The 12,327-nt window shown below is 34.5% G+C and overlaps 1 protein-coding gene across 1 annotated transcript in view; it reads left to right on the top strand.

The window, feature by feature from the left end:
* LOC118179727 (cytochrome P450 1A1-like) overlaps nt 1-11,612 on the top strand; it is a 33,444-nt gene extending 21,832 nt beyond the window's left edge. Inside the window, exons 4-7 of the mRNA XM_085821478.1 lie at nt 2,279-2,478; nt 7,605-7,868; nt 9,608-9,781; nt 11,349-11,612. Of these exons, the coding sequence (XP_085677604.1) occupies nt 2,337-2,478; nt 7,605-7,868; nt 9,608-9,781; nt 11,349-11,524 (756 nt within the window). The 5' untranslated portion in view covers nt 2,279-2,336 and the 3' untranslated portion in view covers nt 11,525-11,612. The remainder of the gene's footprint in view (nt 1-2,278; nt 2,479-7,604; nt 7,869-9,607; nt 9,782-11,348) is intronic.
* Nucleotides 11,613-12,327: the final 715 nt, after the last annotated feature.

Consider the following 12,327-nt stretch of genomic DNA (forward strand, 5'->3'; position numbering starts at 1 on the left):
TATTTGAAGTTTTTGGCCGAAGGCGCTGTCGTTTTTTAAAAATTTAAGAGCACAAGAAAAGGAGCCCGAAAAGAGAATCCATGGGCGAGTGCCGCCATCTAGCGACCAAAGGAGTCTTCAACTAAAAGCGAGAGATTTAAATACGAACTTGAGCTGTTGTAGGAGGAACTCGGTCAGCGTTAAGTACAATGAAAATATAATTTGCAGATGGAGAATACATATTTCTTGTAATATTTGGAGTATGCTGTAATTTTACCCTTGGAAATATTCATTCCTTATGTTTAGTAAAAGTTTATTATTTTGTTGCCATTTAAAAAAAAATTCGAATTCAAAAAATTTAATTAAAATTGATATTTTTTATATTTAATAAAATATACTGCACAAGTTAGTTTGCTTAGTTTCTTTTAAGATTTTATATTCGGTCTGTACATCAGTTTTCTAATAACAGCAACTAAAATATTTTTCAGTTTTTTTTTTTTTTTTTTTTTTTTTTAGTAGATAAATTAGCATTTAATTACAGCTGCCCTCAAATGCAAACCATTAGGTTGAAAGGAATTTTTAAACCAAATATGATTCCTTTGATTAGAACACAAACTAAATAAGTAATTTAAATCCACAAAGCTACTACAACATATATAACATTTTCAACATACAGAAAAATTTACTAAATTATTAGATTCTTCTGTTATTTTTCTATCTTGATAACATAACTGATTTATCGCAATTTTTGTAAGTTTCGATTTTAATTTCCGAATTTCATTAAATAATTAAGATAAATAAGTAAATAATTAGTTTGAAAATCATAGGTCACATAATTCACATAGTCCCATAGTTCACATATATTTCTCTCAACAAAGATGTGCTAAAAAGTTGTAATGAGAATAATGTTTACATTTCTGGATTTAAAACTGGAAGCTTCTGGAATAGATTTTTGTTGCTGACTCATGCTCACTTGTCTGACCTATAAGTACTATAAGACCTAAAAGTCCAAGTCCACGAAATTACTCGTGGCAAGAAACGTAGGATGACGAGAGCCGTTGGCAACAGGTGACAACTTGAGCACCTAATAGGTGACAGTGCCACTTTGCTCAGTTTCGCCCCCAATTTTGATCGAGAGCTCTCCATTGGGTACGTCCGAGGGTCTCCCACACCTCTTGCCCTACCATCAATCTCTCGAGTGGACTTTCGGCTCGCCGCATACTTAGTGTGCTCCCATGCCGCACGGACACTGTACATTTACAAACATCCATGCCTTCTCTAGGATTCGAACCTGAGTGCTTCGGTACGGCAGTCAGCACTAACCACTGTACCGGTTGGGTGGCGGGATAGATTTTATTAAAGTTCATAAAATTCTGCCTAAAACTGTTCGCACTGTATTATCAATGATAAAAATCCCTTTACAATATTTTAGTATCACATACTATCACGAAAATCAGAACTACGAAGTTAAAGTCGTGGAAACTTTTATTCCTGGACTAAACTGCATACTATTTACAATCAAAATCCTCAGAGAAGCATGCTAATACACTGCCGTCTCACGCAGTTCGTCAGGTATTCATTTCCATGAGATAGATATATTTCTCGTTTAATCAATTCAGTTCTCAATTGGCAAGCCAAAATACATAAAAACTCAAAACATCTTCATTAAAAATTGTAAAATACATTAAAAAAAACTGACACCAAATGCAGTAGAAAACAGTTAAAAAGACAACTGTTACAATTAAAATTACAGTTTTTACGCAAAATACAAACAATTCGGCCAACGAGTAGAAGGACGAAATTTTCGATGCACAAAACTGAAAATTAACTTTTGGTTCCACTAGCTAAAAAGGCACTGAAGTTGGTGCATTACCGGCTTAATTGGCTCTTTTACTAAGAATTTTAAATGTAAACAAATGGCGGTTTCATTAGTCCTAGTGCCACTTGTTGATAATTCTACAACTATTGCATGCAGATTAACTAAAAGCATACAAACCTTAAAGGGAACATAAGAACTACATAATTCAGTCAAATTCAAAGCAAAAGCTGCACAATTTACCAAAATATAAGAATAAAAAAAAGAGCTCACCGAGAAAACCTTCATAAATCCTCTGATGCAACATTAAAATATGAATCCTTTCAGTTTTTCTTTTCTTTACTTTCGTTTTATTAATGGCTTTCATATTTATTAAACATGTTTAGATTAACATGTTATTCGTTGAATAAGAGATTACTTAAAGATCTTATTATTTTACTGTTGCAGTTATCATTCAATTAATTAAACATTTTAATTTTACAGGTATTTAATTTTTCCCTTTAAGCGTGGGTATACTCGAATAATTACCAGCAAAAAACTTATGGAGAAAGCCTTATATGACATTATAGATGAGCACGAGAAGACTTTCGATGAAGATCATATTCGGAATATAATCGATGCTTATTTTAAAGAAAGGATTGAACGTCGACGTAGGGGTGACCACACGGCTCAATATTTTACAAGTAACGTATGAAACTTTTATCCTTTAAAGAGAAAGGAAATGTAGATGGAATCTACATTTGTTATTTGTTCAATATAGTTTATTTTATTCGTTAAGGGGTTATCCAATTAGTTTAACCTTTATATTATTGCCTATGACGAGTATTGTTTTTTTATAATTGCTGCATACGTCGATCCCTTAAATAGGAGAACAGTAACATGCATTTCTTAACACTAGAATATGACATCTTTCTTATCTAAGTTGTAATTTACAAGATAATGTATCTGATTATCCTAGCAATGAATGGATATTGTCGCATTTTCTCCCGTGTTTCCATTTCTCGAAGGAAATTATTTTTCTTCTTAAAATACCCTTTGAAACGCAGCTAACGTTGACTTCTTTACCTTAATTCTGGTATTTCATATGTTTCAGGCGTTATAACAGGGCTACTCGAAAATTTACGGACTCGCTGAAAAAATTAATTTTGCATTTGTGTGTCTCCTTACAAACAATCTCATTGTTACTGTCTATAGCAAGTTTTTTTAAGTGGTTTTTTTTCCCCGTAATTAAAAAGCAATTTTTTACTCTTTGTTCAATTTAAAGAACGTATTGTAATAGCAAAAAACTTCCAGTATCATATTTCAACGGAAATATCCATTCTGACCGTTCTCGAATACATTTGGACAATTTTATTTGCGGTATGCTTGTATGTGCAGACAAAATAAAGGATTCATTTTTCAAAACGGGTTATAAAATGAATTCAAATGTGATTGTTTTCGCGACGTTTGTACGTGTGTCCATACGTATGCAGGCATATCGCATAGCTCAAAAACGATTAGCCATAGGCCGTTGTAATTTTGTATGTGAAATTGTTACATCATATTGCTGCGCACCTCTTTTTACTTCCTTGTACGAAGTAAAATGGAAGTATTGTAATCGCGAAAAGTTTCAGGCAGCATATTTCAACGAAAATCTCCATTTTGACCGTTATCGAATGCAATTTAACGATGTTTTTGCGTGATATCTGTACGTAAGGACAGAATAAAATACTCTTTTCCTTCAAAAAAATTATAAAACTGCTTTAAAATTAAATCTGAAGAGAATTTTTAATCTGTACGAACGTATGTACGTACGTGCGTACGTACATATCTCGCATAACTCAAAAACGAGTAGCCTCAGAACGTTGAAATTTTGTATATAGGACTGCTATAACATGTAGATGTGCACCTCGTATTTTGGTTGCAATCGGCCGCACCAAACGTATATAAATATATTTATATATACATCCACTCTGTTACCCGGCTCAGTGATCTCAGTTTCTTTACTCTTATATGTTTGTAAATTGTACATTTTTTGCTTTAAAAATGATTGTATTATGTTGTTTTCATCTTCCGGTTAAGGTTTTTATGTCTTTAGTAAATCTGTGTGCAATATTTTTAGAATTATTAGCAATTTTAAAGTTGTCTAAGTGCCGCTAAGCCTTTTTTTTATGGCGGCCATTGATGTTTACATTTGAAACAAGAGACTAGTGGATTTGTTGCCAATCTAGAGAAACTTAGCTTCGCAACAACAAAGATAACGCATTCATTTATTATTGCCAATTAAATCATGCTTAATTCTTTCTGGAATTTTTTCGAGGAAATAAGTGTTTAAGATTTACTTCGTAATTTTTAATATAGATATTTTGAGTTTTTATGTATTTTTGCCTTCTCGCGAAGTGAAAACTGAATTAATTGAATGAGAAATACTCAATCGTCTGTGAAAAACTGTTTCTTTTTTTTTTTTTTTTTTTTTTTTGTTTGCTTAATTTCTTTTATACATCGTTCTAGCTTTAATATAGTATTTGAATAGAACATGTGGCAACGATTAGATAATTCTATTCTTTAAATGATATAAATTTTGTGCATTATGAGTTATAACATGAACGAAACATATAAGTTAACTGTTATATAATTATTGGTTTATATGACAGTTAACTTAGTTTCCGTTATATAATTATTATATAAGTTAACTGTTATATAATTATTAATACTGTTAAGTGAATCTAGCGCCAGAGTGTCGCTATGTTAAACAAATACTAGAGTGAATTTTAAAGAATGCATTTATTCTATTGTGGTTTATGCGCTGTCGGCGAAGTAGATTTAATTCAATCTAATAAGTTTAATTAAAAGGCAAGAAAATATGTGTATAATTTAATATTCCGTACAAAGAAGTCATGTGGTGTACACATCAGATTTTTTTTTATTGCCATCGGCTTACCAAATGTATATAAATATATAGATATACCCAGTCACTCACTCAGGTTAAAAGTACTTGACCGGTCTTTATTTTCGCAATCGCTGGACTTAGTAAAAATACTTCCAGCTACAGAAGTGTTTTAAATGACCAAAATATTCACGTTTTGGCAATATTAAATTAAAGAAAATTAACTAAATAAATTAAAAATCCGAAAGCTTTCCGATTTTATATTAGGCCTAAAAAGTGGCGTTTTCTTTAAACGTTTCTTGTGTTACCTTTATTTATTAAACATCATGTTCTTCACACTTAAATCACATAAAATTTAATTCAACAGCCATCTCACAAAATATTTAAAAACAGCATATCTTTAGAATTTCCGATAGGCAGTCTTAGGCGCTGGAGATAAAAATTTCTTTTCGTACAATGTTGCAAAATTGCTCGCTTTGAAATCGTTGTGTTCATTTATAAGGTATTTCTCCTACTTTCCTAGCGTGCCTTCGTGGTGTAGTGGTTTTGTACGCCGCGCCGGTATTCCAGAGACCCGTGGGTGGATTCCCGGCGAAGCAAAAAGAGCAGTTGATCTGCTTGGAAAAAAAAATAGTAAAAAATATTGTAAAACATTAAAAGATACTGTAAGTGTGACAAATAATCGTAAAACATATAATGCGGGTGAATCTTAAAAGTATCGTTGGATATAATTCATAAATTTTTTCTACCTATTCTATCTTTTATTTTTCTATAACTTCGAATCACATACCAATTTGTGATATGTTTATTTTTCTCATATTTAATATTATGAGATTAAAATTAGTTAAATGATACGAAAATGTTATCTAGTGTTTACATATTCATATTTAAAGTTAATTTGCTTTTTCTCATGACCATGTATTAAAGGTCAGTTTAAAGAAAAACCTTAAATTCGGTTTTCTCAAACAAATCTTTTCACAGTTCGTATGTCTTGAAAATGCTTCATGCGTCTCATTTTTAGTTCAAAATGAATGATATTTGGAAGAAACTATCTTGTTATATGTTATAGTACATCTATGTAGGCATTTTTGGATATGAGGTTATTAAGAAGTTTTAACTTGTGATAATATTTAACAAAAGGTGACATTTTTCCGAAAACTGGGTTTACGTTAAGCAAAATGAAAATGGAAGATGCCGAGCTGCAATTATTTCAACAACATTTATCACTCTTCTCCCAATTTTCGAATCACATGACGGATGAACTGAATCCTTAATTTCTAGGACAGTGGATAGGCTGAAAAGCATCCATTCCATTGCTGGCCCTGGTGTTTACCACTAGACTTCTTCCTTTGGGACTTTGCCGAAGAGAGCTGAAGATCTTGACCAATTCATTTATCGAATCATACAAACAATTACAAACAACATAACTCTAAGCTTTATTGACTTTACTTAACTAAATTAATAAATAAGAATAAATTTAATTGACAGTGAATAAAAGGAAAATATTAATTATAGAATTAAATATAGAATTAAATTATGCAACAGAATATTTTAAACTGTGCGCGCAAGGTGGAAACCTGACGAAAAATGTTGTCACAAAGCGGATTAAATTATAAAAATATTTGTGGCAACATAAACTTTCTGATGACTATTTCAGAAAGCAGCTATATTATGTAGTCAGCTGTAAAAAGTTGGAAGTAATATATTTTAAAATAAATAAGTTATCCCAATTCTTGCAACAGTCACTAAACAGTCAATTAAAGATCTTATGGGTTTTAAGGTGTATGAGTCCCCTTAATGACCTTTGTTAATTAACTATGTAAATTTAAAATTCTATTCTATGTTTCATTAATTTGCAATCATTTTAAATTTTTAAATGCTTAAGTTTCTTTCTTATTTTTTCAGCAAAAATTTATTAGTTTGTAGGGTTTATATTTATTTTAACTAACATTTATTTTAAGCTATCTTTCCTGTCAAGCCTTTACTTTCCCCTGGAATTGCCAATGCCAGAGTATGTAAATTTTAGCAGAACGCGCAGATTATTCAAATTCTCAGCAGAAGTAATTTGAGTTAAATAGAAGGGAAACGAGTTTGTAGGTGTGCTTTCTTGATTCACGAGCGTGAAGGTTGCTAGGTAGAAATTTAAGAACCGCGCGTTTCGGCCTGTGTGCCTACTTCGGCAGTTAGTTGAATCTTTGAACTTCTTATTCAGAAAGTTGCTGAAATCTCAGCTGTATCTTAGAACGAGGTTAAGTTAGTCACGTTTATAGAGCCTTGTTATTTATTCATCCTGTTATTTATTTTCAGTTGTACTTTTATATTTTTATTTAACCCACGGGTCTGCGTAGTTTGTGAGCGTCAAGTGAACGCATCTGTAACTTCTAAAGTGGAATAAAAAGGGAGTTAAACCCTTCTTAAGAGTTTTTGTAATTTCCAGTTCATAGCAGTCACTACTACGGTTGCGGGCAAGTTGGGGCCACGCAACACTACAAGTTCATTCAAAAATATGAATTATAGAAGTAAAAGAATCGCTGTTTCCTTCTTGCGCTCCCAAATCGTCATGCGAAATTGCATTTACAACTTTTTAAACCTGAATACGCATGTGTGCGATGTTATCGTCATGCAATGATTTGTAGGTACTTTATTTTTTACCACGATATTCTCGACGACGATGTTTTCAAACTGCAAAGTTTTTGAACCGCTTTATTTTCGACCTCGATATTTTGTACCACGATGTCTTAGAACTGCGACGTTTTCTCTTTGCTTTCTTTTCTCTCACGATGCTTTGTACCACGACGTTTTCGCCCTGCGTTGTTTTCTCCGCGACGTACTCGTCCGCGATGTTTTCAGCGGACACTCCACTGTTCATTTTTAAAAACCCTATACTTAAATTTCCATCCTCTTGCAATGTTCCCTAATAAATGCAGTTTGTTTTTTAATTAGAAAAAGCTCTCATGGCATCAATCGCCCAGTTCGTAGCAGACGGTCTTCAAAGCGTCATCCAGTTGATAGCAACATTTTTTGTCGCTTTGGTGAACCATCCTGAAGAGCAGGAAATGATATACAGAGAAATTCTAGAGGTCGTTGGTCCAAATAGACAACCAACTTTAGAAGACAAAAGCAGTTTGCCATACACAAATGCCTTCATCTTTGAAGTCCTGAGAACAACTGACTTCTGCCCGTATGTTCCCAGTCTTGAATGTACAAGTAAGTAGAAACGAATGCAATTTGTTTTCATGCCATTACTAAGAAAAGTTTGAAAATCATATCTTTTAAATCATTTTACTGTTAACTTGTAACAGTATACACTGACTACCAATAAGTATTTGGACACCTATGCAAATGACAATATCTGCGGTCCCAAGGTACGCTATGGACTCCGCCGGTATATATCGTGTAGGAAACAGCATCGGCTTTAGTCGCATGCAAGATGCCTCGCAGTTCGGAGCTCTCTGATTTCGAGAAAGTTATAATTATCGGCTATCACAAATGTGGCCGATCCTTAAGGGACATATCTAGCGATCTGAAGTACCCAATATCGACAGTGGCTTATGTGATTAAGAAGTGGAAGGTGAGAGGTGATTGTCGGAATGTGCCCCGAGTCGGCAGACCAACGAAACTGGGGGATAGAGACCGACGAGTGCTGTTCAGAGAAATTCGGAAGAACCGCACCCAACCGATAGCCCTCATCCGCGAGGAGTTTCAACAGGCATCCGGGAGTATTGTTTCAATGAATACCATCCGTAAGGAAGCACATCTGCTTGGTTTTCATGGTCGTGCTGCTGCCCATAAGCTTTTGATCACAAAGTCCAACCGCGCTGCTCGGTTAATGTGGTGCAAAGCACATCGAAATTGGACCGTAGATCAGTGGAAACGAGTTCTTTGGATTGAAGAATCAAGGTTCACCCTTTACCGTTCGGATGGCAGGGTCTGGGTCTGGCGTCTACCTGGAGAACGTCTCCTGCCAGAATGCATTATGCTAACACTCAAGTTCGGCGAAGGTGGAATTATGGTCTGGGGGTGTTTCTTCTGGTATGAGCTTGGACCCTTGTTCTGTTGGGACCCTTGTTCCCCATTCATGGTAAGCTCAACTCCGATGCCTACTGCACTATTTTGGATGACAATGTGCTTCCTACGTTGTGACAGTTTTACGGGTTGGACCCCTGTTACTTTCAGGACGACAATGCCAGTTGTCATGTTTCGACGTTAACCAAGGCTTGGTATGGTGCCAATGGAGTTCATCGAACGGACTGGCCTGCCCAGAGTCCAGACCTGAACCCTATCGAGAACCTCTGGGACGAGTTGCATCGCCGAATTCAGGGGTGCATCACCCGTGCAAAATCGGTGAAGGAACATCTATGTCTTCTCCAAGCCGAGTGGAAGAAAATACCACTAGCTGTCATACAAAGACTTGTGGAAAGTATGCCCCCAAGGGTCCACGCTGTAATTATCTCTCGTGGAGGCTCTACCAACTATTGAATTTGAATAAAGTTAGTTTTTCTTTTCTATCACAGGTGTCCAAATACTTATTGGTAGTCAGTGTATATAATGCTGCCACGAATCATATTACTACAAATATTTTCAACGGTGATGGTAAAGTTAATTGTTTCAACAATTAACAACAATTGTTTTCTCTAACCACTATACCGTCTGAGTGGCTAAACGTCAAGGTTGCAGATAGGATTTCTCATTTCAAATTATATGCTGTTCTTAGAAACTTTTATTCCACCATATTTGTATTTTTTTAATCTTTTAACAAAATCATTCCAAAAAATGTATTGATACCCTTTGTATTTTATTACTTATGTCAATGAGTGTTTTCACTTTGCGTTTTGCATATCACTAAATAATCCGAACCAATAAGTAAGTATAAATGTAATATTACTATGCATACAGCTTAAATTTATTGTTTTTACTCCATTAAATTATCATCTCGTTTTAATTAGAAAATTCAACCGTAAAGGGTTATAGAATTCCTAAGGGAGCCATAACTGTGACGAATGTGTGGTCATCACACCATGACTCTGAAATCTACGAAGATCCATATAAGTTCGATCCAACCCGATTTATCTCAAAAGGAAATAAAGCAAGGCCAGATCTTCCAATTATTTTTGGAGTTGGTAAGTAATTTTGAAAACATGCATATCAAAACAAGCACTCAACAAAATTTCTTTTAGACATTTGTATAAAAACTGAATAAAAATAATAACAAGTTACCGAGAACGCTCTCTTAAATGGAGCGTATGTGTTGTAGTTGAAGATAAATTTGGCTTCGTTAAAGTTTATGCTTTATATTGTAAGGCTATTTTGAACAGGAAATAGGAAAAATGTGCAGTGCTCTCGCCGGCACTCGAACCGGGACCTCTCGAATACGCGCCGAGTGTGCTACCGTTAGAGCACGAAGGCATCCCTTTTAAAGGGCGACTGGGAATTAGGGAAAACCCCATCGCCGAATCATGGTGGTGACGAATTATTGTCCACCATCCTTTTTAGTTCTGTCTCTATTTGTAGAGTCACTACAACAGGAGATATGAAAATGTGCAATGCTCTCTCCAGAATTCGAACATGGACCTCTCGAATACGCGCCGAATGTACTGCCCTTACACCAGGAAGGCATGCTGGAAGAAGGGAGAGAAAGTTTTGGCTAATCTTTGGAATATGGTAACAGGTTGTTTGGCGACATTTTGGTAAGGCGATAAAGGTTACTAGGTAGGACTTCAGCAATAATCTGAGAAGTACACAGTTCGAATCACAGATTATTTTGTCTCAGGGAAATGAGAGATCATGAGACATGTCATGTGACATTTTCCGAAAAATTCCGATCGTGAGTTTAGCTAATAAGCACTTAGAAACAATTTCGCTGCTGAAGTGCAGAATCACCCACTTATTTGTTTGGCGCTTTTTACAAGAGTAAGAAGAATTGGATTTTTGTCAATTTTCTTTGACTTTTTAAGTGAAAATAGGTCAATGTGTACATGGATAAAGTCAAGCGATGCCATTTTTGTGCAATTCTGGGATTTTTTTTTTAAGTGAAAATAGGTCGACGTACACATGGATACCGCGCATGTGCAATTCTTTAAAACGCGCGAAGCAGTGGGCGATTCTGCACTTTCTCCCAATTTTGCACCTAATCTTCGTCATGATTAAGCCCTTTTGTTCCATAAAAGTTCTAGTATAAGCGTAATTCGGCCTAGCAGATTGTTGGAAAAAATGTTGAGTAATAAAAATAAAAAAAAAGGCCTTTATTTCATGAAAACAAAATGGCGTCCAAAAAAAAAAAAAAACTAGCAGGTTGCTGTAGCAGGGTTGGTCACCAAATTTTCGCCAAAAAATCGCTAAGTTACCATAATCCGAAGATTCACCAAAACCTTAAACACCCGCCCCCTTTTAAAGACTCTACAAACTGGTTGCTTGATCATTTTCGAAGTTTCATACATATATAACGTGAATATGAGGTAAACAACTTCAGAAAGTCCTTCTTGGAGGCATCCCTCGCCTTGAGCAGACAACTCTCTGCGGCTTTGCCATAATCAATGTAAGAAATAAACAATATTGTTTCCTTAATTTATAGCATTATAATATTATATTTTATGGTGGTACAAATTAAAATACTCTAAATAAATAATCCATGCAATATCATTTTCTTTCATTTCTGTTTGTCAGGTTAATGACATATTCTCCTTACAGGTAAACGTGTTTGCATGGGGGAAGCATTCACAATGACACAAGTTTTTCTATTCTTGACAACCATTGTGAAAAACTTTCGCCTAACTTCACCAGACGGAAAGAAATGTGAATCACCTAACTATACTGCGAAATTAAAAATCTGTGCACATAACCGATTATCTGACGAAAAGAAGTAAATGTGAATCACGCAGAAATTAATATCAATGTAATCAAACATATTTCTGTATTTCATAAATTTTATTGCAATAAAAATCTTAAACGTAATAGTTGTACTTATTTATCGAAATATCGAGTTTCGTTATGCAAATTAATTTTTTAAATTATCACAATCTGTTTATTTAATTAAAGATGTATGTTATGTTATGTTATGTAGAAGTGAGGGGGCCACCTAATATTTACCCTAAGTAAGCAGGTATTAGCCCCACACACTAACTAGAAGACTAACAACATTCTGGCATCATTTCCTCGAGTAGTGATGGAAAATGTGACTACTTTAAGCACTATAAGTACTGCCACCGGCGGCGGTATCAACGGTACTCCTACCTTTCAGCGTTAAATTAGCTCAAGTTAAAGGGATTGAATTACATGATATACATTGCGAAATACATAGTTGTGCAGGTGCATATTTTGAAGATGTTAGCTATTGTAGTGGGTACAGGCAACATGTTTCAAGACATTATATATTGCATTAGAAACAGGCGGGATGTTCCCACGTTACAAATCATTTTTGTAAACATGATCTGTTCATAATCAGAATTAATTAAGAACTATAAAATTGTTTACAAAGCTTACATTTAAGTACTGAAGTTGTGCTGAAACTTTAACAGCTCAATTTTGACGATTCCTTATGTGCTGTAACGTATGTTGTGTTAATTGATTTTCAGAAATTACATTATTGTCTAGCAATACATTGTTATTTGCATGTAAAAATTGATCATGACATTATAATTTGTGGTGGCTAGAAGCAACTTATTTCTAG

This window comes from Stegodyphus dumicola, chromosome 8 (assembly GCF_044657685.1).
Source record: "Stegodyphus dumicola isolate Sdum_Otavi_A_Nest chromosome 8, ASM4465768v1".
NCBI classification, from domain to species: Eukaryota; Metazoa; Arthropoda; class Arachnida; order Araneae; family Eresidae; genus Stegodyphus; species Stegodyphus dumicola.